Below are 20,793 nucleotides of genomic sequence, written 5' to 3' on the forward strand. Positions count from 1 at the left end.
ATGCTCCACTGGGGTATGGACTGATGTAAAAGATTACGTTTCTATACAATAAACTGTTAATAATTTTTAATCTATTCATAACAGTGCAGACAGCATTCTACTTGCATATATATGTATTTGCACGCTGTTATAACCCTGAGAGGTATTACCCTGGGAAGATTTCCTCAAATCATGACGGTTGGGAATACTGTAGTGTTATTACAATCAGAATTAGTTCATGTTGTTCCAGGAATTTCTTCAGAATACATAGAGAGATGGTTCCTATATCTATACATCACGGTACTAAAGAGGTTCTCCTCGTATATCATTCATCACACCGGCTGCTGCCATTTCTCCTAGTACGGAAATGAAACACTCGTAGATTCTGGAAGAAAGTCAGGTTTCTCCGATAAGATCTGCACAGAAGACACAACATTCATTTTGTCAGAAGTTTTGAGATCCTGCTCTCTCAGCACCGCTGCTGGCTAATTCTTAGTAGTTTAGACAGCTGAGGAGGTGCGTGCAGGTGTGTCATCGGGGCCTGTGATGTGTAGAGGAAGGGGATCTAAAATTAACATCCAGACCCTTCCAGCGGCTGCCGGGCTTTTCAATGATTCATTAATTACCCAGCTGGGGATCTAAGGGATTTGTCACCAGAGCTTGCAACACAGAGGTGGGAGCCTGTAGTGAGCAGATCAGTCACTGTACCATATGGATCGCCAAGAACAAGATAAATGCAATATGACAGCAAGTCTGGGCCAGCCAGATTCTTTCTATTTCACTTTGCTACAGACTGGATGATAAATTCTCCAATGAGTGATTTGCAGGATGAACCCCTAAATGTTTCACCTGATTATCAGATTATCGTGTTTTAAAAGAATCCCTGTAAAAACAAGCGCCTGGGCCAGAAACGGTGATGTAGGTGTATAAATGGCCGTCTCTTGTGACGAGACTGGTACGATCACGTACAGATTGACAGGCTGAGTTATTACACACATCAATACAGATTTGTTTTAACAATAACTTGCATTTCATTTCAATAATTTCTGCTGTTACTTCAGTATGTCGCCTCCTACAGTCAGGAGCAACTCCAGCTACACAGGCTGCCCATCGTGTGCTGCAGGGGGCAGTGTGACATCGCCCGCAGGTGAGAGCAGTCATCTTTCCCTTTATGTAAAAAACATTTACATTTGCACCCCTTGCTGTGTAACATGGTTTACTCCACTGCAAATACATTGTGACTTACCTTTACTACATTACTATATATTTTTATATTCCATTTAAAAATGTTGATCCTTCTTGCACTGTAGATGTACCATTGGCTGTAGATATAATTTACGATCTGAACACACGCGGCAGCATGTATAGTGTTACACAGGTAATCTATGTGAGCGCTGTAGCCACACCAACATTCTGCTCTCTGCTCCTTGTGCGGTAGTTTTGCTGTCTGTCATAGAGCGGCGATTGTCCGCAAAGTAAAACTGCCTATTATCATTTTCACACCGTCCCATTACATAGTTATACCAGCAGTCGATATGTAATTGGACATATAGTACATTTACACTGTATAGATTCTTCTGTATTCACCTGTTTACATCACAGCATGAAGGCAGTCGTCTTCTGGGCAGCTATGAATATTCATGAGTATAATGAGTGTTACCCACCCATGTACTGGCAGAACATGCTCAGTGTGAGAAACATCCTGTGACATCACACTGCCAGCTCTTAGTACATTGGCTCTCAGTGATCACATGGACTCAGTCACTGGACCTACAGCCCACGCCCAGAGCGAGGTTGGATAAAGCTTAAGGCATTTATGACAGCTGATTTTTCTCTGTAACGGTAAAACAATTCCAGATTATATGAGTCATGCTGGTACCTGTCAACCTTCTTATTGTATTCTGGTTGCAGGGACAGTATGCCTAGATGGTGTGATCTGGGTCCCAGAATGTAATTGTAAATGCCTGACTATAAAACCCAGTAATTTTATGTGGATTAAAGGCCTCTGGCCTCTCTAAATCCTCAAAATGTGCAGTCTCTACTTTTGCTGTTCATTTAAGTATTTTGTCCTCCAACACAAACTACTGCTCCTAGCTTGCGTTACGTCAGCAGAAGGTGCTACATCATGCTCCTGTGCAGTCCCTGCCATCTTTATCCGCAAACCCACTCTTTTACCCATATAGATTACGCAAAAACAGGAGCATGACAACACATCTGCAGATTTGCAGTTTATAAATAACCCTTGCGTCTGTATGTGGCCACAATGACAGAAGTTTCAAGTTGTATTTAAGTTTGATTGCTTGTTAAACATGCGCGACTTTGATAAACCACACTGAACTAATTGGCTGTTTTCCCAAGTTTTTATTAAAATACAAGTAAAAATATTGGCTAACTGATACTTGTTCCAGCACCTTATTGTGAAGAGTCTGGGTTCTTGTTTATTGACAAGTCGAGGGGAACATGAGTGATGGAGAGAAAATGGTACGGTGACGGTGACTGAGGGCAACAGTGATGTGACTCCATCCAGCCACCAACAGAGAACTAGTCTCTTTCCATGGTGCCCTTCATACCCACATCAAAGCCTTTCTGTCTCTACCCTGCTGTATTGGTGTCACTACCACCCCACCACATTGTCTCCTCTCCCCTGCGGTTATATATCACACTCATGTTCCATTTCCCTGTTTCATTTTACTAGTAACATGTTGGCGGCAAAGAATGAGCCACACGGAGCCATGACCTCATGAGCACCGCTTGCCAGTGGCGTATATTCTGGTGCGTTATATAAAAAAGAGAGAGAGTGCTACCGCACTTCAACGTAGAGCTGAGTAAACATATAGGTTCTTCTATCTAGTTTGAGAATTACTTATAAAAAAGATATAAAATACACATAGGACAAATAAACAAATAAATTGGTCTGAACATAAGTAACATAAATGAGGCACAAATCTGGCTAGTGCTGGGAGTATGCGAGGACGCTGCCGCACCCTTCTGTGAGCGGATTGCTGAGTAGCAAGACACTTTTGGCGATCACAGCATAACAGGTTCAAGTGACATCTAAAAAGTGTATAAAACAGTAAGAAAATAAATCCATGTAGAAATACACATTATTTCCAGGCATAAAATAGAAGTCCTCCTCCTCTATATCGGCATATGGAAAGAGCGGAACTTGCATTTTGTTATGCGGTAGTCTGGCAGCAGTATGGCGGCGGTCACCTATATGTCCCTCTCCGCCAGCTGACATGGAGAATCCCAGGTGCGGAGCAGTGGAAGATACAGAACAATTTGAGTTGTTGAAGTGAGAGATGAAAAGTGTTGGCTTTATCAATAAAGATCTGACATGTCATTATGCTACAGTACGACAGGATATCAATACAGTACAGAATAAATGGCACAGTATGTCAATACCTTCACAGGGAAGGAAATAAGCAGACTGCTAGTTTTACCCTGACCGTGCCGGAGAGGACCAGTCCTCTGCATGCAGAGAAAGTGGATTTATCCCACCACCCATGTACAGTAAATGATCTGTAATAGTCACATATGGGATGAGGCAACCAGGTTCTGTTTTCTGAGTTCACTAAGTTTATGTTTATAAAAACTTTCTCTTCTTCATAAAACCCTTGAGGGCTCAATCTCACCTTTTCTCTCTTTATCCGTTTATAATACCTTGATTACCTAAAAATTGAATGAAACACAACAGCAAGTAATGGAGTTCCCATAGCTAGTCCCAATAACAGGGGTGTGTTCGTTCCTATGAGACAAGTAGCATGTGCCACAAAAGCTTGCGATCTATCCAATTTCTTTTGCATGTTTAGAGGTGTTGGATAAAACTACTAATCTTTGTTAATTTTTGCTCATTTTTAAGCAGTTTTTATAATTGACACCCACTGATTTCTGCTGTGCCTCTTCCAGCTGTTTATCTTTCAATAAATGTATTGAACTTTGAAAAAGAGAATGAAAATCCTATCTAAAGACATGTGCTTCTGGCGCCTTCAGTAAAATTGATAGAAACTTCGAGCTGTGAACGGCCCAGAGTAGAAGGAAGTTAAACAAATTCTCCCTGTATCTTCGTTTCTGTATCAGTTCCTCCACTACTACTGATGCTGATCTATTCGCTAAGTTTAACGGATAACCTTCATCAGGAACACATTACCACACATTTCAATGCATTTACTACTCCATAATCTTGAGCCAAAATACTTTCATAAATATGCCCCAATTTATTACAGATTTCAAGCAACTTCTTGTTGTTACGTAAAATGTTTTACATCCAGTTTTATGCTCCTAGAAAGATCAATGTAAATCTATTGATCATAATAGGAGGTCTTACATATATACTGTTTTGGAAATATCAAAAGGTATGACTACTCCCCTTCTGGAACCTCGTAGGGGAAATTCTATAAAAATAGAGGAAGCAGAAAGTGGAGGTATGTTGTCTTTAAAATGAGGGTAATAAAACTTGGAGGTAAGTGGTCATAATTTGTCATAGAATATGGCTTAATGTACCCCCACTTTTATAGAATCCCCCTATTAGACACGTTTTTGAGCACAATTTATTGTCCGACAGATCCTTGGTCCCAATAATACTCCTTTTATATAAAACAACTTGTATTTGCCGCGTGACTGGATCATATAGCTTAATAAGCACTCTGGCTGGACCAATATGTAATATGTAACTCCATTGTCCCATAGATTGTAATCTTGCGAGCAGGGTTCTCTTACCTCTCTGTCTGTGATACCCAGTATCGCTTTATTATTGTTTGTTCCCAATTGTAAAGTGCTACAGAATTTAAAGGCGCTATATAAATAGACATTGATGATGATGATTGTGTGTTTACAGATCCAATGGGACACAGATGAGAAATTTGCCATTTTCCATCTAAAAACCTACTTCATGCTGTAATGGGGTCTTGTCATAAGGTGAACAAACTGAGCGTATAATACATTAATCTCTCAGTAGGCCTCATTTACTAACATCGCATGTTCACCAACCAGTCAGACACTTTTTTCTTGTCTAACTTCCAATAGTCTGATAATGGTTCTGTGAAAACATTCTATCTAAACGCAATGTTATTAAATGTATTGACAGGAATTGCTGAAGAAAGGTGTGACGCAGAGTTGAACACAACTGCATACGTAAAAATAAAGTAAAAACCATTTCTGCCCATGTGTTGGTTGAGTCACCCGCATCTCAAAATTCGCCCAGTTTCGCATCTAGAGCATGTATGTCAGGATTACGGCTGGTGTACATACACCTACATGCACAGAACCAGGTCGTAGGCGCACTAATACTTTGTAAACATTTGTTTTCAGAGGGAAAATGCCTTTGCTATTAGATTTCATATATTATAGCAGATGTAATCTACTTTCTCCACAGACACAATCCTAATCAAAAGCAGTTATCCCGTCATCATCACCCCTAGGCTGACGCAAATAATACAGCTGTTAAAGCTTGCAATTCCGCGAACATGCCCCTTTCCTCTCCTGTGACGCCTCCCCAGGCACAAGCGAGCAAGTGGAGATGCAACTCCACATAGTCGTAGATACTTGCAGGTTTTCGTGGGCATATGTAGAGCAAAATCACGCAGAAAGCTATGCAAATGGGCGTACTTGAACTCTGCATCAGGCCTAAAGTATTGTGGGGGTGAATGAGATGCAAATCGACTCATCTGTAGTGCAGTGGCGGGTGATACCCAGGAGCCAGAGTATTGTAAGCACATAGACCGGGGCTATACCTTGTATTCTGGTCCTTGTCACGATACAAGCCACTGGTGAAGCATGTTAATATAAGTTTGTGCATATATGATTGTATGTATGTGTACAGTATCCCTCAGGAGTAGCATCAGACCATAAGCGGAGTATTAGAGTCCCTGTCCAGAGCCTGTGTGTAATTGGTGCCAGAGTTGTCACTGCGTGGCACATGGGGCATATTTATGGCCGTATGTGTTCCTAAGCCCCTCCCCCACCCCCGACCCACCAAACAAAGCATAAACCTGCAGATCATTTCTCCTGGGACAGCAGATGCTACTGTTGCCCTGTTGAGGTAACGCTGTCATTCCTGGATGCTTATCGGTACGTATACCGCAGGCTTATAACACAATAAATTATGTTAAAAAAAGAGACTAACATGAGCTACACCTGATGAGTGAAACATTGGAAACGTAGAAATAAATACTCGACAGGGGATGTTGTGCTGCGTCTTCCTCTTCTTTTCCCAGGAACAAGGAAAGGTTACTATACAACAGCTGTCAGATGTCGGCTCTACGTTCGCTGGTCTTCTAACTTTCCCTTCTTGGTTTTGTTTTTTTTGTGAGATCCTTCGATGTGCAGCTTTTACCACACCCTCGTCTTCCTAACTTCTGCCTATTCTACTGTGTATTGTTGTAAAAAGAGGAAAAACACAGTGGTTTGAGGTCTGCCAGAGATCAGGGTCACATTGAGGATAATTTCACACATCTGGATTGTGGCTTCTGGCAGTGAACTGTGTAGTGTGGTCAGTTTCTTGTGTTAACCGAGGGTCCAAACAAAAGTACACTGGCTGCTTATTATGCCCCCTCCTCACCAGTCACCCTACTCTTTCCAAACGTAAGTTCCAGCCATTGCCTCACCTCCCGGAGGTTATAGAAGAACGGCCCTTTGCCACCAAGGTATACAATTTTTTGCCTCTGTACGATGCATACCCTTTCGAAGGAGACACCGTAGGCCACATTGGCATTATTGTCCATGCAGTCTGCTACCACCTGGCACTGTTGGGGGAGGGAGAATTGCTCCAGGAGTTTGTTGGCGGCATTGCATCGCTCTTCTTGGCTTCTGTGTCTCTTCACTTCATAAGAGGCCACGCCAGGAGCAGCCCAGCCGTCCGATGGATGAGCCTCGTCGATGTACACCAACAGGAAGTCGGCAACGTTGGAGAACTCTTCCACCATCTTGCTGAAGGCTGGCAGCTGGCTTATGAATGGGGGTCAGGTGGCTGATCCAAAGTTGATGACTAGAGGGCGCTCTGAGCTGGCGAAGTCGAGAAGGTGACATTGCATCCCGGCCTTTGCAGAAGGGCTGCTGTCTGTCTCCTTGCTTGACACATGAATGACATTCGAGTTCGGGGCATCACCTCCCAGCTTCACCTAGAGAGAGAGGAAACACGTAATTACTGTGCGGAAGATTATTGCACCATTCAAATGGAAAAGAACATGACAACTGTGGCAATATATTGAACGATGAGTGTGCCTGGGTTAGTGTGGCCCACATTTCGGGCCCTTTCTGACCCTCTGACACACCTGCCCTGCACAGAAAAGGTGATAAAAAGAATACACTTGTGTCAAGAGTTCCTCAGTCTGCTGTTAGTTTGTACAGACACAATAAAGGCTTTGCTGTATTTTACCCTATATTGAACAAAGTATCTCTTTATAATGACTAACTTCTTGTCTGAACCAGATTCAGCATCAGACACTTGTAGCATCAGTCTGCAAGAACATTAGTGCTACATAAGAGATTATCAGTGTTTGATGCAGAGTCCGTTACCAGCCTCATTTTGATACTGAGGGGGGGGGGGGGTTATTTTTAATTGCCGTAGAGAGAAATTGTCAGTAGTGTGTTGCTGTGTGTGGGGTAGGCAATTCTAGACTGATATGAATCATTCATTAATTAAAAGTATATGACCGTAAATGGGGCCAAAGAGTGGTAATGAGTCATATAAAGAATTTTATGTTCATTTGCTCTTATTACCCATATTCTAGTTTTAATGTGTAAATAACTACATTTATTTTACCATTTGCTTTTGAGTATTGTATGTGGATGCATATCTATTGAACCTTGGAGTATTACAATTTAGGGGAAGTAATTGGTGGTTTTCAAGTGAATATTCTGTTTAAGAAGCCATCTTTGAGTAGGCTTGTACCCATGCAGATATCTATTTTGAACTATACAGAAAAAACGATGCTAAAGTAAAGCAATTCCTGTCTGTTGTGTAGAACAGCAGGACATACTTAATTGCTACTGTTAAAACTAAATGTACAGAAAGTTGAAAGGTGGTGATGTTTATCTCATGACACAAGAGGTGACTGAGTGCTCACCATGTGATACAAGCATCAGAGGAAGGGCTTAGTGGGACAGGAAAGCGTCTGTCGCACAATAGGTTAATATTTATTACTGAAATCAAGCCAGAAATATCAGCTAGTAAATTCACATCATTAGTGAGAGCGACAGGCCCCTTAAATCTGCCTCTGCACCTGGCTTCTCCCAGCAGCCTGTTACTGTAGCCCAAGGTCAAATTGTAGAAGAGTATAAAACTCCAAGCTCTGCTTCCTTCCTGTACCTGGAATGAGAAATGCGAAGTGTATGGAAGGCTGTTGTGTCTGTGTATTGGGAGAGATGCATCCCATGCACATACTGCCCTGGTCAGAGTGCACCTTTTATTGAATCTCTTAATAAGAAGATAACACAATCTCTGCAGGGCACAAACTTAAACATAAAACATTTCTGATTTAATATGTTTTTTTGTTTAAGGCTTCAACACTTGATTGACTTCTTAGACTTTAAGCCAGGTGAAGACCATTTCAGAGATTAGTAAATGTTGTGACCCGTCTAACCTGTCGGGATGGTGTCTCCTCTCAGCACCCTTGTACTCCTCTAATTAGCAGACTGAGAACATGACAATAAAGATAACTGACTGTTACAAAGCACGGTTGAGCTATAATAAGAGCTTGGAATTGCCTCTGTCAGAGACCTCATTAGAAATTTAAGTTTAGGGGAACTCTTGAAGTCAGGAAGACACAGAAAAATCGCATAGACCTGCTCATAAATTGATCAAATGTGCAAAACAAAACCCACATACCCCCATGTCTAGGGCCTGCAGAGCCCACATACACGCCGCTGTCTAGGGCCTGCAGAGCCCACATACCTCTCGCGCAGGGCCTGCGGAGCCCACATACCCCCCCACCCAGAGCCTGCGGAGCCCACATACCCCCCCTGTCTAGGGCCTGTGGAGCCCACATACCCCCAGCCCAGGGCCTGCAGAGCCCACATACCACACCAGCCATGGCCTGCAGAGCCCACATTCCCCCTCCCCCCCCCTGTCAAGGGCCTGCGGAGCCCACATACACTCCCGCCCAGGGCCTGTGGAGTCCACGTACCCCCCCCCCCTGTCTAGGGCCTGCAGAACCCACATACACCCCCCCCCTGTGTAGGGCCTGCAGAGCTCACATACACCCCCCCCTGTGTAGGGCCTGCAGAGCTCACATACACCCCCCCTTTCTAGGGCCTGCAGAGCCCACATACCTCTCGCCCAGGGCCTGCAGAGCCCACATACCCCCCCAGCCCAGGGCCTGCAGTGCCCACATACCCCCCAGCCCAGGGCCTGCAGTGCCCACATACCACACTGCACATGGCCTGCGGAACCCACATACCCCCCCTTACTGTCTAGGGCCTGCGGAGCCCACATACCTCCCGCCCAGGGCCTGCAGAGCCCACATTCCCCCCCCCCCCCTGTCAAGGGCCTGCGGAGCCCACATACTCCCCGCTCAGGGCCTGCGGAGCCCACCTACCCTTCCGCCCAGGGCCTGCATAGCCCACATGCTCTTTCCCAGGGCCCATGGAGCCCACATACATCCGTCCAGAGCCTGTCTAGCCCACATACCCCCCATCCAGAGCCTGGGTAGCCCATATACCCCCCATCCAGGGCCTGTGGAGCCCACGTAACCCCCCACCCAGAGCCTGCGGAGCCCACGCACCGCCCGCCCAGGGCCTGCATAGCCCACGTACTCCCCGCCCAGAGCCTGCGTAGCCCATTTGCTCCGCACCCAGGGAGGTCCTGCGGAGTCACGTACCCCTCGCTCAGGGCCAGTGGACTCTACATACCCCTCCGCACAAGACCTACAAGAAGAATTAACTGGTACCAGAGTAGTAGTCACAGGTCCTCAGTACAGCGCTGCTTACACTGAAATGATCTGCATGAAGAGTGGTCAGAACCTTTCCTTTGAAAGCTTTCCTTCTGACCATTGACACATAACTCAATGCAACGTGAATTATGTGAAGCAAAACTTAAAGAGACAGAACCTTTTTGGAATAAAATTCTGTGGACTGATGAGACAAAAATGTAACTGCTGACCACAATAGATTTTGAGAAAAATGGTTGAAGCATTTGAAGGCAGGAGCACCTTGTGGTTGTGTGGCACAGGAAATTCTTGCCTGGGTGTAAGGAGGAATGTTAACCAATCCTAGAAACTAATGCCCCAGACTCAGTCTAAAGAAACTGAAAAGTGGTTGGATATTTCCCGAAAGACAATAAAAAACATAGCTCAAAAATCATCTAGAAAGTACTTACAGGGATTAAGCTGGAAGTTTTGGGATGGTCCTCACTGTCTCCAGATTTGAACATTATTGAATATCTGGGGAAAGATCTCAGACACGCACACATGGAAGAAGACCTAAGCATATTTCTGAGTTAGAAAAATTCTGCTAGGAAGAGTAGGGAAAAATTCCTAAAGCAGAAATAGACAGACTCTTAGTTGGCTACAAGAAATGTTTGGTAGCTATGATTTTTGCCAGAGGAGGTGTTGTTGACTATTAACTGACTCAGTGCCGAATGTTTGGACACAGTACATACTCATCACCACGATTTAACATTATGTTATGGCAGCAGATACTTCCCCAGTTCTACTCTACTCTGCAAGAAGCTTGATTTGCAATTACAGTTGCACTGCTCCAAAAAGAATCTAAAACAAAAAGCTTTTCTAAAAAAATACAGTATATTGTACTTTGCTATACATAATTTAAGGAATTGTATATACAATATGTTCTATGGTTTTAAAATGTATATAACAAAATTCTTGGGTGTAATTGGACCTTATGATACCCTGGGTGCTAGTCACAAAACATGGATGTATTGAATTACTTTCAGCGTGTCATATTTACATGCTGACGCTACTAAAGTAGTGTCTGAGATCAAGCTACTGAGCTCTGCATCCGACCATTAAACCTGTTGTGAGATTCTGTAGTTGGCCATCAGGGTTGTACCAAGTGAAAGCACTAAAACCATAGTGACAGATAAAGTGTATAATACGTTCAAGAGCAAATACTTAAATATCTAAAAGTGCAAAGGATATGGTGCAGAACATTGAAGCCCTTTGATGCACCTAGATAACGCCAATTGTGAACATTAGCATGTTTGGTATCAGGATGAATTATTATTATTATTATTATCATTTATTTGTTAGGCGCCACAAAATTTCCGCAGCGCCGTACACAAAGCAAACAGTAGACTATACAGGGTATAACAATACAGAACAATAAACAAAAATACCAATGCTTCAGAAACTCCAGTTAGGTCAATGCAGTAGAGGCGGAGTAGAAGAACAGGTGTGGAGACAAGAGGGAAGAAGGCCCTGCTCATTCGAGCTTACATCCTAAGGGTGGGTGAACGAACAGACACAATTGGAGGAATTTGAAGTGTGGGGAGAGGGACCGGGAGGAGAGAGGGTAGAACGTTTGGAGGAGATGCGGGTTAGGTAGAAGGTTGGTAGGCTTTAAGGAACAGGTGAGTTTTGAGTGCTCGTTTGAAGGAGCACAGATTAGGAGAGAGACGGATGGAGCGAGGGAGGTCGTTCCAGTGGAGGGGGGCGGCACGGGAGAAGTCTTGTATTCTGGAGTGGGAAGTGGTGATAAGAGTGGAGGAGAGGCGGCGGTCATTAGCTGAGCGTAGGGAGCGGGCAGGAGTGTGAATGGAGATGAGGTTAGAGATGTAAGGGGCCGTAGACTGAGAGAGAGCCTTGTACGTGGTGGTAAGGAGTTTGAAAAGGATTCTGTAGGAGAAAGGGAGCCAGTGTAAGGCAAGGCAGAGAGGGGAGGCAGAGGAGGAAGGGCGTGAAAGGAAGATGAGTCTTGCAGCCGCATTGAGTATAGAGCGGAGGGGTGCGAGGTGGGAGTGGGGGAGGCCAGTAAGGAGGATGTTGCAGTAATCAAGGCGGGAGATGATGAGTGCGTGTATGATAGTTTTGGTGGCTTCCTGAGAGAGGAAGGGACAGATGCGGGCAATGTTGCGGAGTTGGAAGCGACAGGCTTGGGCGAGGGATTGAATGTGGGGGGCAAAAGAGAGAGAGGAGTCAAGAGTGACCCCAAGGCAGCGGAGTTGGCCGACAGAGGAGATGGTGGAGTTGTTAACAACGATAGAGAGGTCATGGTGGGAAGGGAGTCGAGGTGGGGGAAAGACAATGAGTTCAGTTTTAGAGATGTTAATTTTGAGAAAGCGCGAGGACATCCAGGAGGTGATGGCTGAGAGGCAGTCAGATACACGAGAGAGGAGGGAGGTGGAAAGATCAGGAGAAGATATGTAGAGTTGAATGGAATACGGTCTTCGATATCCATCAATGAAAGTAAATGATACCTGTTTACAAAAGGAACATTTGGCTAAAAGATGTCAGTGCTGACCATCATAAATTTGATCCATAAATATGGGTAGGAATCACAGGACAGAATTTTCAAAGCCTTCAGTCATCTCCTGCTTTCCAAATCGAGGGCATTGGCATATGGAAAATTCAGCGGAGAGATAACAAATGTGGTTTAGCTTCATCGATTGGTGTATGTGGTGGTGAATACTCTGCCCCCTAAATCACAAGTAGCTGAAAGCATACTGAGCAGCATTTTGTCATGTTCCCCAATACCATAAGTTGCCTTATACGAGGTGGTCACAGAACGGACATGGTCATCATCAGCCGGTGACTGCTCTTACAACGTTCTTCTCTGCAAGCTCAGCTAAATATCTAGATCAACTCTTCTGTGGGCCAAACGCTATCATATCTGTTACAGTATTTGGCAACTGGCCCAATGTTGTAGCATGTATAGTCGAAAAACTACCCCCATGGCCACTGATAATTATTATCGGGAATGTAGGTAAATTGGATGATGACTGCAGATCGTCCTTTTTGCCTGGGTATACAGTCAACTTCTGACTACAATAAACAGGCCGCTTGGAAGCAGGAAGAGAACCACTTAAACTTACTTGTTTGGTCAAATTGGGCATTGACCCCGTCGCGTGGGCCCGGTGTTGGGATTGTACCGTGGCCAGAATTAGACAATCCGTTGGAGGGTTACACGGCTGTATTTATGTGAAATGAAAACTGACTTTATCTGGCTACACAGTATAACGAGCATCAGTTGTTCAGGTTTTTTTTTCCTACAGTATTTGTGTTCATTTTACATGGCCTGAGTTGAGTTCACATTAAGTCATCCCTAGTAAACTGGTGAATAGCAGGGAATGGAGTATGATGCCAGGTGCAACAAATAATGGCTGGTTTTGCAAACCCAGCACAATTGAAAAAACAAACAGTTTGTGTTTAGTAAATATATTGCTGGCCACAAAAACATTGTTTTATTTTTTGCAGATTTGCTCATGTAATAGTTTAGTTCTTTCTCCCCCTCTTGTGAGGAGTTGACTGACCTAACAGCTCCCCAGGCACCAAGTCTTGGGTGAGTGGATGAAATCCCTGCTCCATCCAGTGTGACTCAGTCATCAGCTGCCGGTTCCTGACCCCGGAGTGTGGCCAAACCATTTCCATCTGACTCTCCCTTCTTGGCTTGTGACCGACGTTCTGTTCTCACGCTCCACACAGGGTTTGGAAAACTTTTGTGAGAAAAGCACTTAAAAGTTTACGGCATCGTAAACACCAAAGCCATTGGCACTCACCAGTTCATGTTCATTTTTTCCTGCTTATGTCATTTTTTCCTGTATCATTTTTGCATTTGGCTTAACCCCGAGGACACCAAGCTGATGAAATGCTTCATACGTGGATATGATGGACCATTACTTACATGAACCCCTTCTTCTGAGAGACATTGGGAATAACACTGTATCTTGAGGTTATTGCGGAGTTGACAGATCGGTTGACCACTTTCTACAATCGCGTCACTCCTGGGGAAGCCGTACTGTATCCCCAATGAAGCAGGATTTTTCACATTTGGGGGCAATTATGAAAGTGGAGTATAGAAAAAAGTGCCACTTTCTTTGAACATTGTGGAATTGTCAGATAATGTATTTTTTTTTTTATCCTAGCTTTGCTTTCCCAAATGACCCATGGAATCATTTATTTACATTTATGTGGGAGTTAATGAACCTGGAAATATAGAAATCTATTATTTCTGCATCCTTATAGTCTCCTGGGGGGGGGGGCAGGGGATATATCTAATGATTGCACAATTGATGGACAACCAGTAAACTTACCAGAGTGTAAATGTATAATAATATCACTTTTGTGTTCCAGAAATAAACTCTGCCTATAGTGAGGGACATTTCCTTTAAGTCTAATTAGACTGACATTACCTTTTCTGTAAGACTAACGGCTGTTTATGCACAAACCAAAACGGCTGTCTTTTCACTTAGAAGGCAATTGCATTTCAGTATCTGAGAAAAGTCTCTCTCCATAGCAGTTCTCCAAGTTTCACAGCTCCGTACAGTTACCACTCTCATCCTGCCAGAGTCTGGCTGCCTTCCCCTGGATATCAGCAGTTTTATATCCATTCTCTATTCCCTAATGCCAGCCTATATCAGACAGATCATTCATTCATTTCTGTCTCTTGTGATAGTGGCCACAATTCATGACATTGGGCGACCTGTCAGGTTATAGATTTATTCCACAATGTGTGCCCCCCACCCCCTTTTTATTTCTTGAGCTCTATAATGCATATTCCAGAAACTGTTGGCCATTTACAATTCCAGACACACCGCACAGCCCAGGACAGCAAACCAGAAAGTACAAACTTGCAAAACATTTCTCAAAAGCAGATTAGAAGCTGGAGCTACTGGTACTCACTTGTGGACCACATAATGAGCTGGAAATATTTCCTCTGCACCAGAGAAACACCTGTACCCGTTCTCTGGGAGTTATAAATGTCTTGTATTGGGACCAAGTCATAAAATAGTTGTGCTGTTTTTCTTGGTGGAGTGTTGCATTTGTTTTACACATGCCAAGTGGAATGGAAACTAATGCAGAGCAGCATACTCCAGCTTCCTGGTAACGGAGCGTTCCGTACCCCGCCGTAAAGCTACATGTTCTCTTTATGGGCCTAGATTTAGACATGTCGGCATAGACGTCCTGGCTTGTTTTTGCACACGCACTGAGCTCTAATGCAAAGCAGACGGATCTGCCCAAGGGGAGATCTTGTACAGCTGGCAGGTTCACCGTGCTTTACTCATTCCCCGGAGACACTGTGAATCTCACCCATTAATGAATGCCAAGATATTACTCGAGAACTCCACTGTATCTCCACCCCTATTGTAGCTAAGTGATATGTTTATTTCCCCCTTATCCAGCAAATACATTACTAAAATAACAAACCCCAAAAATATAAGTATCACAAAGTGCAATTTTTGGCAAGTTAAATATGTTTCATCAGTTTACCCTTCCCATGCCTTAGCTATGGGGACATTATAAAACTACCACTCCATTTCCTTCCAGCCAAAACTAGTGCTGAAAGGAGCGACATAACGCTGGAACACGGATGCAGCCGGGACGTGCATCCCATGTGTGATCTCTCGCACGGTCTGGAGACACATGACGTTGGCATGCAATGTTTGCCAGATCAGCTTGCAGCATTAATCCTTCTCCTCCATTGTGTTTCACTGGACTTTGGTCGTGGAATGAATGAGTTGTGTGCGTGCCAGTGAGAGGCATGCGGTCTAATAAACCCTTGTTGGCAGAGCTGTAGCAGTTCAGCTGTCTGATGGGACACAGAGCTAGGACTCTATAGAGATGCAGGGAGAGTCCTGGTCATATCTGTTCAGTTCGCAAGATCTCTATCTATGGCTTAGATGTGATCTGGATAATGTTTAATAAGACAAAAATATGAGGTATGTCTGTCCCTTGTGCTCATAGCTGTATGGTTTTATTAATTGTTAGGAATAGTCGACTGTTTTAAGAAGCGGATTGCAAATACTGATATCTCAAAAAGTTATGACCACCACTAATTATGAAATTAACACTGAAATAATGGGGAATATATATATATATATCTATCTCTCTCAAGCCTTCAGTATGGTCTTGTCTGCTGGACTGTATTAAACGTATGAACCTACAGTAGTGTTTACTCTACCTGTACTTGTCGCCTACCTACACTGTCCTGTATGATAAGTATCTTCTGTGTGGTAGGCATTGTGCTATAACCGTTATGAATATTTTGCACATGAAACATCTTTTCACAATGCTCTGCAGTCATGTAACTCATTAAATTTTACAACAGCAAAGAAGCCTTTCCTGAGAATTATTACCGGAAATAAAAAGGGACTTTTTTGTTATAATTGTATCAACATGTAATCTTTTTCAAGTAGTAATTTAGCAAGCTGTTCGTTACTGCCACCAGGGGGTGGTGTTGAGGTGCTCTGCCCCTGGTGCCAAGTTACAGGTGATAAAAGTGCAGTGGGTACAAGGATTGTTTATATCAACATGGGATTGCACACAGCCACACAGACCTGTAATCTGCAGGATCAATCTTAACCCTCTAGTGGTTTCATTTAATTGTTACAGAGCAGTAACATAGAAACTCTGACTGGTGGGATGGTTAATGTCTGCGACAGGCAACTTGGACCCTTTCAGAGTCCCATTGGTGCCAGCGAACTCGTATGGTAGAGACATCTGGCCAATATCAGCATCATTTGTGAGATTGTTTTATACAGGTGTCTGTGTACCTCATGGAATTAGTTACATGGGCTGACATAATGGGAAATCCACGTGTATTGCGTATACTATGGATGGCAACATTCATCAGTGAAACATATTCCACATTTCTCACACATTGGACTGGTTTCACCATCCCCCTGTTAAATATTGTCCCGGCTGCTTTCTGCTGTTTGTCTTTCAGGTAATCCACTAATACTTTCCAGCAGATCTAGAGCAGCTAATTGCAGTGTTTAGGAACACGCGGAGCCACACGGGTACAGTGTGAAATGTCTGCTGAAGCTTACATGACAGTTTGTCTCAATGATCAGCGTGAGTAGTTATCAAACCAGCGGAAACTTTCTAAAGCTGCAAACCTCATGCAGGCAACACAAACAGTAAAACATGGAACTTTCTCCCTGATAGGAAGCCTCTGCTCTGTACCCTTGAATCACGAATAAAAACTACTTTTATTACATAAACAACAAATTCCTTGAGGCAGTGATCTGCGCTTTGTGCTTAATAACCCAAGGAATGTACAATCCCTCCAGAATCTTTCTAGTGCTCCTGAGAGGGGAGCAGGGGAACAATGATTATCGTACTGAGGTCCCCTGAGCTGTCTTCATGACATAGAAATGATGGCACTCACCTGCTGGGTGTCCTTCAAGGAATCGTTATTTGTTTTTTTTCCCTCTTAGCAACAATTAGCTGAAATATTTACAAATAAATGTAGGCAACATGCAATGACATTCTGATCTCAGCAAATATTTCCAACTTAAAAAACATAGTTTTAAAAATATATTTGTTACTAAAGAAAAAAAAATAGCATTTTTTAAAAAGAAATAATCTTTTATTTATAAGACGCCACAATGAGTCTGAAACGCTGAATACAGAACATTCACATTTTCCTGCTTATTACCTGTCATTGAATGATTGTTCTTATGTCAATAAAGAAGCGCATGACAGTACAAATGAAAGGTGCTTTAAAAGTGGCGGTTTCTCTATGCTGGCATACCTGCTTATAGGCGTCCAATAGGAAACTGTTCCAAACGCAGCGCAGACCTTCTGGGGTGAGCATCCGGCGCCATGGACTCTGCCTGGATTTGGAGCGGTTGAGTTGCAGGAGCACGTGCTTTACCAACACAACAGAGTCATACAGAGCCAGGAAGAGAAAGTTAGAGAAAAACCCAGGCAATATCTGCAGGGTGATCAACAGGTCCACGCTCAGCAGCCCCATACCTGCCACCTGTGTACTGCCCCTGTCTACTAGCCTCCCTCATCCAACCATGCAGCACCAAGGACACTAATCAGGATAAATGAATTGCTGGAAAGTTGCAAGGTGCTAAAACAGGTGTCTGTACCACTGCTCTGCTTACAGAGGGGCTACAGGCAGCTGCTGCTTAGGAGACCGAAAACTTCAGCTGCTTCCTCTCATTTCTTGCAAGTTATAAAAAGTTTCTGAAGTTTGAAATACCAGGTGGATTTTTTTTTTCTGCTGGAGGAATCTGAAATGTACTTTCCCCCCTGTCTCTACCTCTATCTTCCTCTGTCTCTCTCCCTCTCTGCTTCTGTGTCTCTCAGCTATCTCTTTTTGTCCCCAGATTTCCCCTCAGTCTCCCTCCCCTTTCTGTAACCCTTTTATAGAGTCCCAGGCTAATTGCTGCAATAAGAGAAATGAAAAACCCTAATCTTGCCTGTGATCTGTTCTTTGACGTCAGGGTAGGAGAGGGCATTAGTTTGGCTGGGGATGCTCTGAATAGGAAAAGAGCCGCTCAAAAACTTGCAAGGCGGGACTTTGTTATTAAAGGAGAGGATAATACTAACTCCTCCCATCATGCATCTCACAGTTTCTAACAACTCTCAGGCAGCTGGCATGCTTTACCTGACGTCCAGGGGAAGCTGTCTGCGAGGGCGTGGGGACTCGCCTATCAGTTCTGCACCCACACTTGTGTGTTCTGCACTCACACCTATCTGCTATGCACCCACAATTACACCTGTCCTCTACATTCACACCTATATGCTCTGCACTCACACCTATGTTCTCTGCACTCACACCTATGTGCTCTGCACTCACACCTATCTGCTCTGCACCCACACTTACACCTGTCCTCTACATTCACACCTATATGCTATGCATCCACACTCACACCTATGTGCCCTGCACCCACACTCACACCTATGTGCCCTGCACCCACACTTACACCTGTCCTCTACATTCACACCTATATGCTCTACACTCACACCTATGTTCTCTGCACTCACTCACACCTATGTGCTCTGCACTCACATCTATCTGCTCTGCACCCACACTTACACCTGTCCTCTACATTCACACCTATATGCTATGCACCCACACTTACACCTGTCCTCTACATTCACACCTATATGCTCTACACTCACACCTATGTTCTCTGCACTCACTCACACCTATGTGCTCTGCACTCACATCTATCTGCTCTGCACCCACACTTACACCTGTCCTCTACATTCACACCTATATGCTATGCATCCACACTCACACCTATGTGCCCTGCACCCACACTCACACCTATGTGCCCTGCACCCACACTTACACCTGTCCTCTACATTCACACCTATATGCTCTACACTCACACCTATGTTCTCTGCACTCACTCACACCTATGTGCTCTACACTCACACCTATCTGCTCTGCACCCACACTTACACCTGTCCTCTACATTCACACCTATATGCTATGCATCCACACTCACACCTATGTGCCATGCACCCACACTCACACCTATGTGCTCTGCACTCACATCTATGTGCCATGCACCCACACTCACACCTATGTGCCATGCACCCACACTCACACCTATGTGCCCTGCACCCACTTTCACACCTATGTCCCCTGCACCCACGCTCACACCTATGTCCCCTGCACCCACGCTCACACCTATGTCCCCTGCACCCACGCTCACACCTATGTCCCCTGCACCCACGCTCACACCTATGTGCTCTGCACTCACACTTATATGCCCTGCACCCACGCTCACACCTATGTGCTCTGCACTCACACTCACACCTATGTGCTCTGCACCCACACTCACACCTATGTGCCCTGCACCCACGCTCACACCTATGTGCTCTGCACTCACACTCACACCTATGTGCTCTGCACTCACACCTATGTGCCCTGCACCCACACTCACACCTATGTGCCCTGCACCCACGCTCACACCTATGTGCTCTGCACTCCCACTCGCACCTATGTGCTCTGCACTCACACCCTGCACCCACACTCACACCTATGTGCTCTGCACTCACACTTATATGCCCTGCACCCACGCTCACACCTATGTGCCCTGCACCCACACTCACACCTATATGCCCTGCACCCACACTCACACCTATTTGTTATGCATTCTCATTCGCAACTATCTGTTGCTCAGACAAGCACACAGTGTGCTCTATTTCAACACTGAAAGAGCTGGAGCATGCGCTATTGCTTCAATACCCCACTCTGTACTGCACATTTCCTACCTCCAGTGTACACACAGTGCTATCTGTACAGAACTTTAATGTCATCCTGCTTCTTTGCAGTTACATTCTAGATACACAGTGATCTGTGTCACCCTCCTGTTATGCAGCTATATATATATCCTAGTGGATAACATCATTTTGTGGGATAGGATACAGATGTCTCCGTAAAGCAACAAGTAAACTGCATTCCGGCCACCTGAGTGTTTCTCTGTCTTGCGAGATCTGTACAGCTCAGATTTATGGTTTAGACAGGATTATTTGTGTAAATTCAATCTGCCAATAGCCGCTAGTGGCACGTGCAAGGGCTGTGTCAAAGTTCATTTGTGTGACACACCTGTGTTTGAATATTGTGATAAATAAGATTGGAATTGTGAAGAGTAACCAAGAACAGATCTGATTTTTAATATATCCCAGACTGCGGTAATCTCTGGGGGTAATGCTACATCGAGGGTACATGAATAGTCAGATTGGTAGGTAAAGGTGTACAATGTCTGCCACATATATAGTCCTTACTATATTACTTGGCACTGACTTGTTAGAAGCAGTAAATCAGGATATTATTCAGGTAAACAAAAATGTATGAGTAAAAGTACAGGAAATGTTACTGACGAAGTTTATTTTTTATCAGCATGTATAGTATAAATAGATTCTTTAGTTTTATCATAAGACAGTAGTC

At 44.2% G+C, this 20,793-nt stretch overlaps 1 protein-coding gene across 1 annotated transcript; it reads right to left on the reverse strand.

Annotated features, from left to right (window-relative positions):
• Positions 1-2,327: 2,327 nt before the first annotated feature.
• Positions 2,328-18,502, reverse strand: DIO2 (iodothyronine deiodinase 2). Its single transcript, XM_075192970.1, has 2 exons — positions 17,629-18,502; positions 2,328-7,097 (listed from the first exon to the last, which is right to left on the reverse strand). The coding sequence occupies exons 1-2, from the start codon at positions 17,848-17,850 to the stop codon at positions 6,522-6,524; spliced, it is 798 nt and encodes a 265-aa protein (XP_075049071.1). The 5' UTR covers positions 17,851-18,502; the 3' UTR covers positions 2,328-6,521.
• Positions 18,503-20,793: the final 2,291 nt, after the last annotated feature.

The sequence above is a fragment of the Mixophyes fleayi genome, chromosome 12 (assembly GCF_038048845.1).
Source record: "Mixophyes fleayi isolate aMixFle1 chromosome 12, aMixFle1.hap1, whole genome shotgun sequence".
NCBI classification, from domain to species: domain Eukaryota; kingdom Metazoa; phylum Chordata; class Amphibia; order Anura; family Limnodynastidae; genus Mixophyes; species Mixophyes fleayi.